This window comes from Pelobates fuscus, chromosome 1, assembly GCF_036172605.1.
Source record: "Pelobates fuscus isolate aPelFus1 chromosome 1, aPelFus1.pri, whole genome shotgun sequence".
In the NCBI taxonomy this organism is placed as follows: domain Eukaryota; kingdom Metazoa; phylum Chordata; class Amphibia; order Anura; family Pelobatidae; genus Pelobates; species Pelobates fuscus.
Genome location: NC_086317.1, coordinates 137,320,465 through 137,340,150, shown reverse-complemented (window position 1 = coordinate 137,340,150; position 19,686 = coordinate 137,320,465). Strand labels below are relative to the sequence as shown.

Sequence of the window (19,686 nt, the reverse complement as noted above, 5' to 3'; positions counted from 1 at the left end):
AGGTAAGTGCTGAAGACACACTCTCACGAACAGACGCATACACACTAGCTAACAGACACACACATTTACTGACAGAGACACACTCAGCAACAGACATACATACACTCTCACTGACAAACACACACTCACTAACAGACATCAAACAGACTCACTAACACAAACACACTCAGTAACAGACACACACAGTAACACACTCACTGACACTCACTAGCAGACACACACTCACTGACACTCACACTAACACACACACTAACACTCACAGTAACATTCACACACACAGTAACACACACACTAACACTCACAGTAACAGTAACACACACAGTAACACTAACACACACACTAACACCCACAGTAACACTAACACACATACACACTAACACTCACAGTAACACTCACAGTAACACTAACACTCACAGTAACACTAACACACACACACACACACTAACACATTTTTTTTTAATTTAATCCCCCCAGCCTCCTTACCTTTTGGAGTGCTGAGGGGATTCCCTGGGGTCCAGTGGTGCTGCTGGGCACCTAGGGGGCCGGTCACCCGACGGGCAGTCAGGCTGGCTGGCGAGGGAGCACTCTCCCCTGAGTGCTTCCTCTTCAGCTCCCTTGCGCGCCGCGTACTGAGACCGGCGCCGGAAGATGACGTCATCTTCCGGCGCCGGTATTAGTGCGGTGCGCGAGGGAGCTGAAGAGGAAGCACTCAGGGGAGAGTGCTCCCTCGCGCACCGGCCAGCCTGACTGCCCGCCGGGTGTAAGCAGGGCCAGCCGTGCGTACATACCGGGTCGCAGGGGCGGCCGGGCCCCCTGGTGGGCCGGGCCCGGTCGCAGCCGCGACCCTGGTATGTACGCCACTGCCCCTACCCGGTCTGCCTGCTCAGCCACGCTACATTCTGTGACCGGCAGGAGGGGAGCGCATCCCCTCCTGCTGGACACCCTGTAATTGCGGCCCGGGCTGGTGCACACTAGGCGGCCGCGCACCGGCCACCTAGTGTGCCGGCCCACCGGGAAATTTCCCGGTGTCCCGGTGGGCCAGTCCGGCCCTGGACATGAGGACACTGAGTCACTAGGGAGACAGAGAGACATGTGGACACAGACGCTGGGAGACTAGGGGAAACTGGGAGCCATGTGGACTCATACATTGCCCCCCCTTCCACATGCAGACAAACAGATACACATGCACACACACAAAGCAGGCCTACAATTTGGATCTGCTCCGGATGGGACCAGTTTGATATGCGAATGGCCTGGTTCTTTTTGTAATGGCAGAAGATGAGCTAAGAGATCATAGTGGGGACCCTTTTGAAATTTTGCAGTCCAAATGTCCTTTACTGCAGATAATGGTTTTGCTCCATTCGATATGGGTCAATTCAGGCGTTCGTAAATAACCCTGGAAATGATTTTACTTCTAAACAGCAGATAATGGAGGAGGGAGACTACATGGGCATGATATATTTAGCAATACTGTTTCATTAAGCTATTTTGGTACTTTGGGTGTACCTTTAAGTAGTTAGTGCTACAGTGACTGCACATATTAATTATACAGTAATTCGGTACAATTAATTTGTGTGCGTTTTGTAATGTACCTACAAAAAAAGGATGCGTACTGTATAAAGTAACTAGTGTATATTACTTTTAAATCCTTTTAACGTACCCCCTTGAAAAAGGCAGCCGGTCAGGTGCCGAAACATTTGTATATGTGCCTTGATTTTCTTTGCTTTATTTATTGGTTTTGGTGGTTTCTTGTTTACATTTATATTTGTACTTTTTTCAATAAAGGATTTATAAATAATGGAACAGGAGAAAGGAAGAAGGAAGTGCATTCCACAGAGGAACGCAATCAGCCGCCAGCTGATGCCCGTCACGGATTCCCAGATCCCTGAGGAAGTCCACGTTGAATTTATATGTTGGGATGTTTTTAGCCCATTTTTGTTTTTATTATGTTTAATTAAATAATTTTACTTAATTAATTCCTCTGGCGGTTCTGTTACCTGTACCACACTTTCCTGCAAGACTGCGTTCCTTGACGGTAATAGCATCGAACTGCTTATCAAACTGAAGATTTACCTGTATGGTCCTTTACCCCTTTGGGGAGACAAGCCTGCTAATTTTCACGTCTTGTAAGTGCTCTCACTCTCCCCCCCCCCTCCTCCCCCTTCCATTGCTTCTTAACGTTATAACACCATATGCTGTTTTTCATTTTTTTGTCTTTATGCAGATGTTTATCCTTATCTGATTAATTTAGCTTTTTCTGTTAAGCAGGTGGTATCCATCTTTTTATACTGTTATATTCTGGTTTTGGAGCTTTTTCAGATATTTTATATATATATCATTGTTTAACTCTTATTTCATACTGGGAATTGAACTTTAAGATTTGAGCCCACATGATAGTGGAGCCAACAATAAATAAAAGACAAAACACAAGTGCACACCGTAACACCCAAAGCTTTTTTTTTTTTTTTTTGTCTTTTGTAGTTCTGATTCTTTGATTTTTTTTAATATTAGTGAAATTTTTATATATATATATATATATATATATATATATATTTTTTTTTTTCTTCTTCAACAACTCTACGACAGGCCATCATCACTATGAAACCACTGAGCAAAGCATGACTAGAGATTCTGTGGATGCTGATCCAGAATTAGATTAGCATATTGATCATTTCCAAGTTGCTATTTTGGTAGACATTATTTAGGCAGGAGCTGCCCAGCAAAGCGCTGGCAGAAGGGAGTGTAACTACCGTACGTGAAATATGTGCAAAGTCATGTATATCTTTGAAAATGTTCTAAAAAGTGCTCCGTAGATTAACATAAAAATGATTCCAAAGGCCTTCAGTGCTATGCACTTACCCTAGCTACCAGAAAAGTGAGAGTGTGCAGTGGCAGCTGGTAAAGTTGGAAAATGATGGGCCATTTGCCGCCTGACTTGTTGGGCAAAAATAACCCATTGAAAAATACAAAACCAGCCGTATCTTCAGTCATTAAAGGGAAGCATTTAAATTGCAGAAATAATCACAACATGAACATTTTCTTTTTCCTACCACACTTTTTTTTTTTTTTAAATCATTAGTTTGTACAATGACAATAAATAAAATGTGTTTGTTTTTTGCAACACAAACTGGTGGGCACCAACCCATGTGCCCAATGGACTAGTCTTCGCTACCCTGTTGTAGCACATAACAAAGGAGATACTAATGGACCTTGCAACACTATAATAGTACACAGCTATGGTCAATGGCAAACTCTCAAAGTTTCTTGGGAATAAAAAAATCCTGGTATTTACATGCAATAAGCCACTTTCTGAACATACTTGGCTCTTTTGTGTTGTTGTTGTTGTGTTGTTGTCAAAGGGAGGAGGGAAACCATTTTGTCCTTGCAGCAAGATATCTTGGGTCAGTTGTGCCTTGATGTGTCATTTACCCATTCAACACCCAGAACAATAGTTATAATATTCCATAATAATGGTGCTTCTGTTACTTCAGAAACGGCAAGCTCACAGTGGAACTAAACAATGTTTTAAATCAGGCATATCTGGAATACATTCCTACTTTGTAGCTCAACAAATCACTTTAATTCCAGTTGGACAACATACTTTTGCGAGCTACATTTCCAGTAATCTATTCGTGTGGATATTACTAGAAATAGAAGTCTTTTAACAAAAAAAATAAATATATTTTTTCTTCCAGTCAATTGCACGCAATAGTAAGCAATATATTAATGCTACACAGGCATTTTTTTTATGGAATCAATCTTCCCAGGATGGTTATTAATTTATAAATATCTCTTTATTCAACTTTCCTATTTATAACGTAACACATTGATGTTTTTAAGTTAATGTTATAGCCACGGGCAAGCATTGAATTTTCTAGAACTGGGAAATCGTAACAAATTCATACTGCTATACTGCTTTTTGCTATATAGAAAGCAGAGTGTCAGCGCTATATGTAAAAAGATTTGCATTTAAGCAATCTATAAAGGTGTGCAAAACAACCACTTTTAGCAGGTAAATGGTGTAAATATAAGTATAAACCACCTATATACCCTCAATAAGTGGAGTCTCTATACACAACATAAAATATATTTTGAAACTTGCAAAAAGAGTCCAAAAAGTTCTGGGTTGGAGTCTTTGGAGGGTTGATCTTTTGTTGCAGTGGTGGAAATACCATCCATAGAATACACTGAAGCTTTTGTGTAGATTTTACCTTAAAAAGACACAAAAAAGACTTTGCATAGTGTAAAACCGCTTTAATTATAAATAGATTCCCTTTCCCCCAAATATGGACTCTTACATTGTCTAGTGGTGATACTTGTCTCCAAGATATCACAATTAAACATTTACAGGATCAGAGGGCTGAATAGCCGTTTTACTGTCCACTGACTGCTGGTTCGAAACTCCCGCCCGATCTCAGCGCTGATGGAGTGGAGTATAGCTTGTAAGCTGAAATCGTCTGTGTGTGTGTGTGTGGTCGGTTCAAAAGCAGGCTGTCACAATCAGAGCCTCTGTGTCCTGGATGCTGCTCACACTTCAACGCGTTTCGCCCGTTTTCTCAGGCTTTTTCAATATAGTGTGACAGCTATAGATGACAGTCTTAAATACAGTCCTGCCTAATTAGTTAATAGCCACATGTTTGTAAAATTCATTAGATACATATTCACTTCAATATCGAACACATCCTAGTGCTCACTTGATCATGTAATCTTTACATAATAATAAAAAATCATAACATATAAAATTGCTATTATTAAGATAAAAATTCACAAACTTACATAAAATAGACAATTAACGAGAAAAAGTGTCAAAATACTACTTCAAAACTATGCTTCTTGCTCAAATTATTACACAATACAGAGAATAAATCTTGTTGCATATATAAAAAAGAAAAAAACACATAAGATGCTGAGGTTGTGCCCTTGTGAGAGGGCAAATACCCAGCCGGCTGATAAGGTTGTTGGTACAGTATAGTTTAGTGCCTGGATGAATCTTAGGGTCTGGAATCCAGTAGACAGACAAAAAGGGGGGTGGGGAGCGGGGTAAGGAAAAAGTTCCTACAGAGCAATACTTCAATGCTATGGGGTAAAGTGCCAAAGAGTATCCTTATATCAATGAAAAAAATAAAACTTTATTGGTCTATTACAAGATAGAAGGGATACAAGAGCACTTATATATCAGCAGATTAGCTCTGTTATCTATATTAGCCTTAAGTATCAAACCTTGGTATATAATACTACTAGATGACGATGTGACGATCCCCTGTGTGATTGGCTAACAGCCACTCACACACTGAGAGGGTCTGGGCGGCACGTCACTGATGACGTTGCGATGATCCTGCCCATGATTGGATGAGGGGCATTTAAATACCGGGAGACTTCGGGCGGCAATCCTTACCCCTGACGAAGGAGTTTTCAAACTCCGAAACGCGCGTCGGGTCACTTGGAGGGATCCCCAATCACCACATATCGGCACCTCACAGTGCACTACACCGGAGGCACTAAGGGAATCCCTCCTCTCACTTATTTTGCAATGGTTATTAATTTTTGTTAATCACTTTACCCCTATGATTTTTTCTGGAGTCCAACTCCACTAGACAGTATTGCAGCATTGAGTCCAGCCATTCAGTTTAGAACACCCACGAAGGTGTTTATTAGCAGAAGCTAGGGAATAGCAACAGTAATAGAACAGTGATAGGTCTTTGCAACATTAGACTTAACTTTTTTCACTGTACACTTTGATCGCTCTGTTCTCTCTGTCACTATTGTTTAACTATTCCCTGCAACCAATATCTGCTATTTCATACTTATGAATATACTCTGTCTAACACTGGGTGGACTTATAACCTAACTGATTGATCTCATAGCAAGATCATTAGGGCTATGTGCTGCCTCAGGGGAATATTAGCCTAAGCTTCCACGGTATAAGCCCCAATCAAGGAGGCTTTTGAGTAGTATTATATACCAAGGTTTGATACTTAAGGCTAATATAGATAACAGAGCTAATCTGCTGATCTATAAGTGCTCTTGTATCCCTTCTATCTTGTAATAGACCAATAAAGTTTTATTTTTTTCATTGATATAAGGATACTCTTTGGCACTTTACCCCATAGCATTGAAGTATTGCTCTGTAGGAACTTTTTCCTTACCCCGCTCCCCACCCCCCCCCTTTTTGTCTGTCTACTGGATTCCAGACCCTAAGATTCATCCAGGCACTAAACTATACTGTACCAACAACCTTATCAGCCGGCTGGGTATTTGCCCTCTCACAAGGGCACAACCTCAGCATCTTATGTGTTTTTTTCATTATCCTTAAACAAAGGGTCCATGCCCATATTTGGTGGAGCTGGTACCACCTATTCTGACCCATTCCCCTAACCTTAGGTTTAACTTTGTTGATCTAAGACTAAGGGGAATCTCTCTCTGTTTTCTATATATAAAAAAGAAACTGCAGTACCGCATTGTATCTATATTTAAAATATTGAAAAACAATCAAATGGGTGAAAAAAGTTCCTTAGGAAGACAAATGGCATAATTGAAGTGATTGGAATAAAATCTCCATATTCAAAACGGATAGAGACAAAGATAATGAGTCTAAGTTCTATCCGAAAACAGTACAGTGACTATGCAAATTATGGAATGCCTCATATCAATTTTCTTCTATCCAGAAGTAGAGGAGCAAGTATACGTCTGGAGCTAAAAAATATATCAACAAATCAGGAGTCAAGAAAGATACTTCTTCTTACTAAATCCGAGCACTATTTCCTTGCCATGGGATATTACTCCATGGCTCGCCGTAAGGTAAAAGGTTTTGATCTAGGCACCATAAATAGAGAATGGTCTTCAAATACTTATAACTTTCATAGTTGGTGTAAACCAAAATTGCACAGTCAGTGTAGACCAAAGCAGTTCCCTACACCAGACACCCATCACTCTAAGCCCTCCACAATTTAAAGAGAAACAGACACATATTAATTAAAGTAAAATGTAAATTTTAGATTACTGCATTTGTCTAAATTCAGCAATGCATGGGTTACTTATAGGATGTTAACAAGTTCCAGATCTACATTCATGCCCTGTGGGGCTAGAGTTTTTAAACTAAAAATCCAAGACATTTCTTGGTAGATTAGTTTTTTTGCCAATTCTCCCCCTCTCCATGGCACATTAACCTTCTCTATTCCACAAAATGTCAAACAGCCCAGGTCACTTCCATGGTGCTCCATGAAGTGTTTAGATACGGAGTGTTTGTCAAATTTTCGTTTTATATTATATAGATGTTCATTAAGTCTTGTTCTCAGCATTCTTTTCGTCTGGCCTACATATTGTAGTCCACACGGACAACCTAAAAGATAGATGACTTGTTTGGAGTGACATGTGATGCACTCTTTTATTTTATAGGATTTTTTCGTGATTGAGGATTCAAAACTAGAAATTCCTTTATAGGGAGGGCCTGTAATTTTACACACATTGCAATTTCCACATTTGAAAAAACCTTTCTCTGTGTTTAGAAAATGTGTTTTGGGTTTCGGCTGTCTAAAGCTGTGCACCAGCTGGTTCTTAATCGTCGGTGCACCCCTAAAAATAATTTTTGGACATTGAGGTAGAAAAGTGGCTAAGGTTTGGTCTTTCTGCAAAAGATGCCAATGTTTTTTAATGCTTCTTCTTAAAAATTGTGCATGGCTGTTGTAATTGAAAATAATAGGGCACTCTAGACCTCGTGCATTGCTCTTATCCCTTTTCGAAGGATTAAGAAGGGTGGTTCTCTCCAAGTTCTTAACTTTATTGAGTGCCAATTCTAGAAGTTCTGGTTCATATGCTTTCTCTAAGAATTGGGTTTTGACCCTCTCTAACTGTTGTTCACATGTTTTGGGGTCTGTGCAGTTCTTCTTTATTCGCTGGAATTGTCCATATGGGACATTTGTCAGCCATGGCGGATGGTGGCAGCTAGTTCTTAAAATGAAACTATTTACATCAATTACTTTGAAAAAAGTTTTGGACCTCAATTCCTGTTCTTCTATATACAGAACCAAATCTAGAAAATCGACACTACTTAAACTATACTTAGAAGTAAAGGTTAAGTTATACGTATTGTTGTTCATATGTTGTAGAAAATTGGAGAGCTCTTCTTCCTCCCCCTCCCAAATGAAAAAACAATCATCTATGTACCTTCTATAAAGGACCAAGTTCGCAACCCATGGGTGGCCACTCCACACATGCATGTCCTCCCAGTACGCCATGAACATATTGGCATAGCTGGGTGCGAACCTCGTCCCCATAGCGTTCCCTGTAACTTGTAAAAAAACTTCATCATTATGCCAAAAGAAGTTATGAGTGAGGATAAAATTAATGCACTGTATCAAAAATTCGATCTGTTCCATCTGTAATTCTGAGGTTTTATACAGAATATCTCTGACAGCCCTTAATCCTAATTCATGTTGGATTACTGTATACAGCGATGTGACATCACATGTCACTAACCAATATGTCTTTTTCCAGATTATACCCTCTAACAAACGAAGTAATTCGCTACTGTCCCTCAGATATGATTTTGTGTTTTTAACTGAGGGTTGTAATAATGTATCAATGTACTGGGATAAGTTGGAGGTTAGGGACCCAATCCCTGAAATAATGGGTCTACCCGGTGGTTCAGTCATGTGTTTGTGAATCTTCGGGAGAAAATAAAAGACCGCCTTTCTAGGGTGTAAATTTAAAATAAAGTCGGATTCTTTTTTTATTCAAGATTCCCACCTCTCTCCCTTTATCAAGAAGTGAAAAAAGTTCCCTCTGGAATTCCGTGCTAGGATCACCATTAAGTGATTTATATGTGTGGTCATCTCTCAACAGTCTAAGGCATTCTTTTTCATAATAATCCGTGCTCATTAGGACAATTCCCCCACCCTTATCAGCGGGTTTAATTATAAGGTCTTTAATATCCCTCAGTTCTTTTAGGGCTTTTCTCTCTTCTATTGTGAGGTTGTGATGCCTATTGGGAATTTTCTCAGGAATTTTTTCTAAGTCCTCCAATACTGCTATATTGAATGCATGCATATGTGCATTCATTGGATTTGGAGGACAGAATTTAGATTTTTATTTAAGATCTGTATGGAGAAAATAATTCTCTTGCCTATTATTTGCGATAGAATTGTTGATGGGATTGTTCAGAAAGAAGCGTTTTAAATTTAATGTCCTCATAAATTTCTGAGCATCTAAAAAATTCAAGAAGGGGTCAGACTTCACAGCAGGGGCATATTTCAAACCTTTATTTAAAAGTTTAATTTGATTAAGTGATAATGGGGTGTTGGATAGATTGAAAATTCCAATGGGCTTTACCATTTTGTTCTCTTTCCTTCTCTGTGTTCGTCTACCCCCTCTACATCCCCTTTGAATGGTCTCTTGAACTGTTCTTTTGGTTTTGTATTTTGTGGGCGATGGTTTGTAAATACTTGGCGGGGTCCTAAAAAATCTTTCCCCCCAGTAGAGTTGGGATAGTTATGCGATTTGTTGTATACAGCATCCTCTGTTGGTGCCAGAACTTCAAATCTATTAGAGACTCTTCCCACTTTAGGGAGTTGTTTCTGTTGTTGTTGTGGTACTATATGTTCAAAATTAGATGAATTCCTACGTTTTTTATTATTAGTCACCCTCGTCCAACCTTTCTCCCTTGGTGTTATAGGGGTGAAGTTGGATGACTTAGATTGAGTTCTCTTTTGGTAATGTTTAGGTTACGTGTCCCCCTTCTATCATTCTTATTACGTCTGTTGTAAGGGGGTAGGAATTGATAATTACGTGACCCTTCCTTTTTATGGTAGTTTCTTACCCTATTCTCCTGAAAATCTTGTTGATCCATTTCAAATTTCTTTTTCTTAATATTAATCGTTTCTTCAAAAGATTTTTCCAACTTTTTCTCTATCTTCTCTATCAGCTGAATACAGTCTGGGAGTTCTAGATATGGTGTTAAAGTTTCTTTTAAATTGTCTATTTCTTCATCTAGTTTAGATAACAATCTTTTTCTTTTACAAATAATATGGTTAATAAGTTCAAATGAACAGTGATCTAAAATTCGATCCCAGACGACGTTAAATTCAGTGTCGTCTTTATCAGCTGCTGATTGAAGCGTCAATCTCAGACCCCTTGGTATAATGCGGTTATCCCAATATTTTTCTAGGGCCGCTATTTCTAGCTTAATTTTCATCTCTTTGATGATACATTTTTCTAATAAAAATACATGCTTCCTCCAGTGGATATCATCCCTATTTGAACACAGTACTTCATCTTGCTTTAAAGCTAGGTCAATTTTACATTGGTCTCTAAAAGTGAAAAGGGACATACTTTCCCTGAATGCTGCTCTTCCTCTTTAAGGAGAAAAGTAAAGATATCAAAGACTCCAACCCAGAACTTTTTGGACTCTTTTTGCAAGTTTCAAAATATATTTTATGTTGTGTATAGGGACTCCACTTATTGAGGGTATATAGGTGGTTTATACTTATATTTACACCATTTACCTGCTAAAAGTGGTTGTTTTGCACACCTTTATAGATTGCTTAAATGCAAATCTTTTTACATATAGCGCTGACACTCTGCTTTCAATGTTATTTTGGTAAGATTTTTTAAGGAATTTTATTTTGTGTTTAGCTGCTGGAATATCTGTTTGATTTATTTTATTGTATATTATTTATTTCATTACGGTTGCGCTCTCCTATTTCATTTTATTTGTATATCTTTACTTTTTGCTATAACCAATAACATCCTTAGCGGGGGCTAACAAGGTTACGGAGTAAATACTGAAGCCCGCAATGGTATCTTGAGTAGCTGTACCTTTTTGGAGTCGAGTTTAAAAACAAACTGACATCAGTCTTAATAACTTGATGTGCTACTGTGTTTATGGATTTATGTCTATATTTTCTTTATTTCCATAATCTTGTTTTAAGATGACTTTTGTCTGACCTCTGTTTACTGAAAGATAACTTCCCAGATCTTCAAATTCATAAAATAGACATAGAAAATGACAAATGTAAGTGTACTAAGCTATTTTGCAGAATGGAGTGAAAAATGTTATTTTTGAAACATACGTTTTTTTTGTTGCCCAGATTTTGTTCTACCTTGCAGACCTGTTCTTGGATACATCACAGTTTATTACGAATATGTACAGTAATAATCCCGGTATTCAATTTACCAAGTGTACACAATAGTGCGTAAACATAAATATATATACCTAATGATAACACAACATATGGTTCATCCCTGAAAGGTAAAAAAAAAATACACTCTCATAGGGTAGTACAGTAATAACCATTTTTTTGGAAGGTATATATTATCTTTAGGTAGTTAACTCACATTTTAATAAGCCTGTTAGAAAACTGGCTCGGGTAGTACAGCTTTGTGTATAGTGTAGATTTTATTCAGGAGTATCAGATCCTCACAGTGGAGATAGATGAGGGCACCAGCTCTTAACTTTTAAAACAAATACTATATATTGCACAAAAAGATTAAAAGCCTACATACACTAAAGGAACCCTGACCACTTTATCTCAATGAAGTGGTCTGGGAGCAGTGGTCCTTAAGGTTTAACCCCGCAATGTAGAGCATTGTCGTTTAGTAGATATGTTAACGCTTAAGTTACAGGGTTAAATATGCCTCTAGTCACTACAGGCGCTTCTGCTGTTAGAACGGAGTCATAGTCCGTTCTCACAGCTAATCCTGTATAGGAGTGCAACAGTGACCATGCACTTTTAGTCCCCAGTGCTCCACTATGAACAGGGCCAGATTAAGAGCCTAGTGGGCCTGGAGCTGACAATTATGATGGGCCTAATTACAGAATCTTATCAACCAAAAACACAAACAACCATACCTCCCAAGCGTTGTGTATCTGATGGAGATGGTGTTGGAGGGAAAGGATGCAGCTATACGAAAACACATACGCAAAATCTCTCTCTAATTTATGCTTTCATCTTTCAAGTAAATCCATACCCCCTAATAGTAGTGTCCAGTGAAGCAGGAAGTCAATGGGCAGGGTAAAAGGGTGTGCCACTGACGCGAATCACGTGACCAGACCTGCCAAAAGGGGTGAACATGCCCAAAAAGGGGGCATGTTTGTCCACAGAATTGGAAGTCCAGCCTGGCATGCATGCATGTCAGGCTTCCTGCCAATCATGCAGGCTGTCCAACTAAGGGCATACTAGGCAGGCACCACCCTGAGCTTGACATAAATGCATCAAATGATGCTCTTACTCCACGCTTTCTAAGGACTGTTCCCTAGCACTCACATGTCCACTTGTCTCCTTATCTTCTTACTAGCAGGCAGAAGTTCCTGGTATATAGTCTGGGACAGAGTAAAGGTGTATGTAGTGAGTGAAGAAGAAACGGGACATGCCACAGTGTTAGAGAAACCAAAGTCTGCATTACCTAAACTCATTTTATTGTCAGCCAGTCCACACAAGTTTTGTTGCCATACATCCCTCTTAGGCTTCCAAGCTTAAATGGACACTATAGTCACCAGAACAACTACAGCTTATTGTATTTGTTCTGGTAAGTAGAATCATTCCCTTCAGGCTTTTTGCATTATACACTGTCTTTTCAGAGAAAATAACTCCACTAGCCACTCCTTAGACGGCTGCTATAGGTGCTTCCTGGGGCAGTACTGCCTAGTGTGCAGCACTGACATTCAGTGTCTCCACCCTCTGCATGCAGACACTGAACTTTCCTCATAGAGATGCATTGATTCAATTTATCTTTATGAGGAGATGCTGATTGGCAAGGGCTATGTTTGACTTGTGCTTGCTCTGCGCCTGATCTGCCTAGTTGACAGTCTCAGCCAATCTTATGGGGAAGCATTGTAATTTGCTCAGACCACCACTTCTGATGATGTCAGTGCAGAGGCAGAGCCAGCATCTGCAGATTTGAATACAAGTAAGATTTTACTATATTTAGGGAGGCAAGAGGGGATCAGGGGGGCTAGATGGTGGTTTTTACATAATAGGGTCAGAAATACATGATTGTGTTCCTGACCCTATAGTGTTCCTTTAAGAAAGAGTATGTGAAGAGTAGTTAGGGTTGCCACCTTTCTTGGAAAAAAATACCAGCCATTTGTATAATTAATTAGTTATGCATGACATCACATGATGTAAATCACAAGGAGTGACATAAGAGAAAATTCTGTAAAATCACCAACAAACTACTCATAGTTTGATTATGCTGTATAGATGAATTGCTCCCAGTGTCTGTCTCGCAAGTCACCCAGTGTCCCTATGTATCACAGTGTCATTGTCCTCATGTCACCCAGTCCCATAGTCTCCCAGTGTCCCCATTTCTCCCCGTGTCTCAGTGTGTCCCCATGTCTCACTATGTCCCCTAGTATCCTAGTGACATGGGGACACACTGAGACACGGGGAGAAATGGGGACACTGGGAGACTATGGGACTGGGTGACATGGGGACAATGACACTGGGAGACGTAGGGGCACAGACACTTGGACACTGGGAGACAGAGGCACTTGTGACTACAGACATGGGGACACTGGGAGATATGGGGACACAGACATTTGGGGACACTGGGAGAAATGGGGACACAGACACTAGGGACACAGAGACATGGGGACACAGACACTGGGAGACATGAGGACACTGAAACATTTGGGGACACTAAGACAGTAGGGACATTGACAGACATGGGAACACAGACACTGGGAGACTAGGGGACACTGGGAGACATGGGGACACAGACATGGAGACACAGACATTTGGGGACACTGGGAGACATGGGGACACACACTGGGAGACTTGGAGACATGAGGACACTGAGTCACTAGGGACACGGAGAGACATGGGGACACAGACACTGGGAGACTAGGGGAAACTGGGAGCCATGTGGACTCATACATTCCCCCCCCTTCCACATGCAGACAAACAGATACACATGCAGACACACAAACATATACAGAGACAAACACATTCACACATACAAACACACACATACATACAGAGAAACATTCATACAGACACACATATACAAAATGTTTTAGTCACCCTCCTGTTTCCTACCTTGTAGGTGCAGGAGGGTGACTTTTCCTGGGGTCCAGTGGTGGCTCAGCCTGATGGGAGTCAGAGTTCCTCTTCCTTCCGCGCGGCTCCTGGTGGTTGCTGGGAGGAGTGACCAGAGCAGTCACTTCCTCCCTGCTGTGATGTCATCTCAGGGGGCCCGGTTGCGCTGTTAAAGCACCGCAACGCTGACCGGGCCCCCTGTAAATTCACTTCCATCGGGTGGCCAATGCAGTTAGGGCCACCCGATGAACTTCTTAACTTGTGATCCCTGCAACCGCGGTTGTTCCGCTACTGAGCTGGACTATGAGTGTTCAGAGACTCTTATTTAGTGTTAACCTGCACTGAAATGGTTTAACTCTGAATGGACAGCCAGTGCCAGGGGAGTATTACAGGGAGGGAGGGGGAGGGTGGGGGGAGTATTACAGGGAGGGAGGGGGGAGTATTACAGGGAGGGAGGGGGAGGGTGGGGGGAGTATTACAGGGAGGGAGGGGGGAGTATTACAGGGAGGGAGGGAGGGAGGGGGGAGAATATTACAGGGAGGGAGGGGGGAGGGAGGGGAGAATATTACAGGCAGGGATGTATTTACCACAAGGCAAACAAGGCATTTGCCTAGGGCGGCACTTTCAAGGGGGGCGCCAAAAAATGCCACCCAAGCTACCAGACAAATGCCTTGCTTGCCTTGTGTTCTGGGGCTGTCCACCTTACTGTGAGTGAGTGTAGCAGTCAGTGTGTGTCTGTGAGTGAGTGAAAGTGTGTGTGTCTTTCAGTGAGAATGGGTGTGCCTGTGAGTGTTTGTCAGTATGTGTATGTTATTTTATGTGTATCTGAGAGTGTATGCATGTCAGTGAGTGGGTGTGTCAGTGTGTGTCTGTCAGTGAAAGTGTGTGTTGGTTAAACAGTATGTGCTTATGACTATGTGTGTGCCAATGAATGTGTATCTGTCACTGAGTGTATATCAGTGCATGTATTAATGAGGGCATGTGTCTGTCAGTCGAAAAAGTGGCCTTGACACGAATTGGGGGGTCAAATTTAGATTTTGGGGGTGCACGAATTTAGTCGTGCCTAGGGCAGCACAAATCCAAAATACACCACTGCACACATACATGTAATAAATGCACATATCATGCTCAGAGATTCAGGATTAAAGTGGTTTAGTTGAATAGAATGTACTTTGAAAATAAAAGTGAATAATGGGGGGGCGGGGCCGGGCCGCCGAGCTGAACAGCAGCCATCTTCCTCAGCTTCAGTCCCCACTCTGTAAAAATTAAGATATAGGGCCAAAAGAGCCCTACTAACAACCAAATACCGCTACACTCATCTGTGGGAACACATCAGTGGCGGGGGGAATGAGGGCATGTGTCTGTCAGTCGAAAAAGTGGCCTTGACACGAATTGGGGGGTCAAATTTAGATTTTGGGGGTGCACGAATTTAGTCGTGCCTAGGGCAGCACAAATCCAAAATACACCACTGATTACAGGGAGGGGGAGGTGAGGATCTCTGGGGGGGTTACACAGCGCGGATACCGGCTGACAGACTGGCTCTAAGCCCTACCCTGAAAATAAGCCATGGTGTGTTTTTGGTGATTAAAATTAATATAAGACCCGGTCTTATTTTCGGAGAAACACGGTAAGTTCCTAAATATATTGACCATGTTAATGAACCCTATATCAATGTTCAAACCTGCCTTAGCACCCACTTAAAAATCAGGATTGAGAATATCTTTAATCCATGTGAATAAAAATTGAGACATTGATTTAACAAGCAGTAATATCATAAAAGTCTGCTTCGTGGATCGAGAGGTCATTATTTCTCAAAAGCCAGCCAAAACACAAAAACACAAACTGCATTAATAGAATAGTTTTATTTTACAGTTTGAAGATGTTGCAAGGGTTTTAGATATTTACCGTATGTGAAAGGAATCACAGACTTTATTGTATACACTAGTGATGTCCCGAACAGTTCGCTGGCGAATAGTTCCTGGCGAACATCGCTTGTTCGCGTTCGCCACGGACGGCGAACATATGCGATGTTCGGTCCGCCCCCTTTTTTTCGTCATCATTGAGGAAACTTTGACCCTGTACCTCACAGTCAGCAGACACATTCCAGCCAATCAGCAGCAGACCCTCCCTCCCAGACCCTCCCACCTCCTGGACAGCATCCATTTCACATTCATTGTGAAGCTGCATTCTTAGTGAGAGGAGGGACAGTGTAGCTGCTGCTGATTTGATAGGGAAATTGATAGCTAGGTAGTATTCAGTGTCCACTACAATCCTGAAGGACTCATCTGATCTCTGCTGTAAGGACAGCACCCCAAAAAGCCATTTTTAGGGCTAGAACATCAGTCTGCTTTTTTTTTCTGTGTAATGTAATTGCAGTTGCCTGCCTGCCAGCCTGTGTGTCAGGCTCACAGCGTATACTGTGCCCACTTGCCCAGTGCCACCACTCATATCTGGTGTCACAATAGCTTGCATTTAAAAAAAACAAAACTTTTTTGACTGTAATATAATAGCAGTCAGTTTCCTTCACACGTGTGCGTTTCAGGGCCTGCCAGGGCACAGTGTCACACCAGTGCAACTCATATCTGGTGTAACAGTAGTGTACATTTAAAAAAAAAGTACAATTTTGACTGTAATAGATTGAATAGCAGTTAGTTGTCTGCAAGTGGTGTGTCAGGCCTACAGTGTCTACTCTGCCAACTTCTGCCAGTGCACAGTGCCACTCATATCTGTTGTCACAGTAGCTTGCACGCATAGTACCACTAATCGAAAAAAAAAATGACAGGCAAAGGCAGGCCACCCTGCAGGGGCCGTCGTGGTCATGGTGCTGTGATTCCCTTTGGCCCTAGAATAATGCCCAGTGTTCAGAGGCCACGTACCCTGAACTGCAAAAGTTCTGAGGACATAGTTGACTGGCTAACACAGGACACCCAATCTTCTACAGCTTCCGCTCGGAACCTTGACGCACCATCCTCCTCCAGCTTAGCTTCGGGCACCTCTCAAGATACCACTCACCCGCCTGCCGCCACCACCAACACTAGCACCACAGCCGCTTCACTTGGTATGTCAGAGGAGTTATTTACACATCAGTTGGTAGAAATGAGTGATGCGCAAGCATTATTGCCAGAGGATGTAGATAACAGGGATATGTCTCAGTCAGGCAGAATTACACACATGGACGTACGGTGTGATGATGATGATGTTGTACCCGCTGCTGCTTCCTTTGCTGAGTTGTCAGATACAAGTGAAGCGGTTGATGATGACGATGCGTCCGTGGACGTGGGTGCCCGCTAGAACAGAAGAAGAACAGGGGGAAAGTTCAGATGAGGAGGAGGAGACAAGTTGGAAGCAGGGGGAGGTCGTCGCAAGGAGCTAGTGGCACAGTCAGATAGCATGCATCGGCACCCGGGGTCAGCCAGACAGCACACCAATCAACGCATGCTGTTGCCACCACCAGAATGCCGTCATTGCAGAGCTCAGCAGTGTGGCATTTTTTTGTGTGTCTGCCTCTGACAACAGTGATGCCATTTGCAACCTGTGCCAAAAGAAACTGAATTGTGGGAAGTCCAACACCCACCTAGGTACAACTGCTTTGCCAAGGCACATGATCGCACATCACAAACGCCTATGGGATCAACACATGAGTACAAGCAGCACACAAACTCAAAGCCGCCATCCTCCTCCTGGTCCAGCATCTTCAGCCACGTCAACCACTGCTGTCCTCCTTGCCCCCTCTCAACCATCCGCCACTCCGTCTCTCGCCTTGAGCAGTTCCTGCTCATCTGCCCACAGTCAGGTGTCGGCACATGTGTCAACTTGCCCAAATTCAATGCCGCCAACAAATTTCTTCCGTTGTCACAATTTCTTCCGTAGATTACCTCCCCTTTATTAAGATGAATGAGGGATGAATCCCAAAGGGACTGACAGTGGGCGATACATTTGACTAAAAAAGGCCTGATGAGGGGGACGTAACAGGGTGTCGCGGCTGCCGGCCCGCCGCGTGATATTTAAATCCCTAGCTCACCCCAGTACCTTGCCCTGTTCCTGGTTTCCTGAGAGTGCTTTATCATTGTGAATCTGATTTCCTGGTATCCTGATCTTGGCTTTTCCCTGGTTATTCTGAATTCTGGTTTCCCTGACTTGGCTTGTGTAAACGGTATTGTGTATTTTCTGGCTTCCTTGACCTCGGCTTTCCCTTTGACCATTCTCTGTCTCTAGTGTATTAGTCCGGCCATTCTAAGGTCCGGTTTACGCTCTGTCCTTTTATTTTCCTTTTCTTGCCTATGTATATGTTTATGGACTGTTTGCAGTTGTTTGCGGTGCGTTAAACGGGGAGTTTGGTCTGTCACTGTAAAGCGGGCGTAACCCTTACACTACCTGATCGATACAACATCATACCTGATGTTTTAAAGCACGTTATTCCAAACAATTTAGGAATGTTAGGTGATTTATGCCCTTTATGGATTAAAACCAGACTCTGCATCAACTATGTAATTTTCCGGCATGCCACAGTCCAGGTGTTAGTCCCCCTGAAACAACTTTCCCATCACTATTGTGGCCAGAAAGAGTCCCTGTGGGTTTTAAAATTCGCCTGCCCATTGAAGTCGGAAATTTTAGGTTTGCGACATCACTAGTATACACGTATGAATATTCAAAACACTGGTGTGCCATAAAATGGAAATACAGCATTAAAATAAAATCTAGGCATTAATAAAATATCATAAAAACCATTTATATGATAAAAAATACTTTTGCAATATTTTACTGATTCTCTGAATTAGACAATTAATTACATTTTGTTAGTCTAAAACTAAAAATAGCTTGAGCTAAAACATTCTCTTTTATGGTAACCAATATTTCTTTTTAGTGTATTGTATTAAAATAGAACTTTTTAAGACTTTAAATAAATACCATACATAATTTTAACTTTATATAAAATATGAAAAAACATCTGCTATAAAAACTCTGTCACATTTCATCGAGGAAAGACTTTTTTTTACATTAAACTTATGGCATTCACTTCAGAGAAGGATTAAGATCACAAATTGCCCTAGGCAAGTTTTCAGTTTGCACCATCTTGCATTCTTCATAAAAGGTAGTTAATTGGGCCAAGCAAACCTATTGTTCCGTGGCCTCTGTCTAAGCCCCGGGTCTTAGGCAACCGCCTAGGGTCGTCTTATGGTTAACCCTGCTCTGATTTTGTATCCAGCTACAGTGATCCCTTCCTTGGTGATCTTGTAAATAGAGTTCCATGGAGAGAACATACGTATTGGAATTCATTATTTCTGCCAAATTTCCTTCTTCTTTCATATTATGGTCATGATTTAATTTTCCACAACTAAGAACAAAAAGAGAAAAGTAAACAAAATATAGTACGTTTTTTCACAGAGAAGTGATCACTTTACAGCACAATTTAGAAGCTGATGATCTGAATTAGAAGTATATTATAAAAAAATATCGTACAATTATACTATATCAATGTTTATCCATTTTTTTTTAAAATAGCTGTTAGCCATGTTAGTCCACATAAGCCACCAAATTTGACCAAAATAATGGTGACAGCCATAAAAACCTTTTGGTAGAGCATGGGCTCTGTTTTAAAGAAATAATGTAAGCACCACTATCACTGCAGTGGTTACGATGCCAAAAGTGCACT

The 19,686-nt window shown here is 41.4% G+C and overlaps 1 protein-coding gene across 2 annotated transcripts in view; it reads right to left on the bottom strand.

Annotated features, from left to right (window-relative positions):
• Nucleotides 1–15,876: 15,876 nt before the first annotated feature.
• PHTF1 (putative homeodomain transcription factor 1) overlaps nucleotides 15,877–19,686 on the bottom strand; it is a 120,238-nt gene continuing 116,428 nt past the window's right edge. For both annotated transcript variants that reach the window (XM_063450632.1, XM_063450638.1), the window contains 2 exons: nucleotides 18,657–19,368; nucleotides 15,877–15,960 (listed from right to left, as the gene is read on the bottom strand). In XM_063450632.1, coding sequence (XP_063306702.1) covers nucleotides 19,348–19,368 — 21 coding nt within the window. In that variant the 3' untranslated portion in view covers nucleotides 15,877–15,960; nucleotides 18,657–19,347. The remainder of the gene's footprint in view (nucleotides 15,961–18,656; nucleotides 19,369–19,686) is intronic.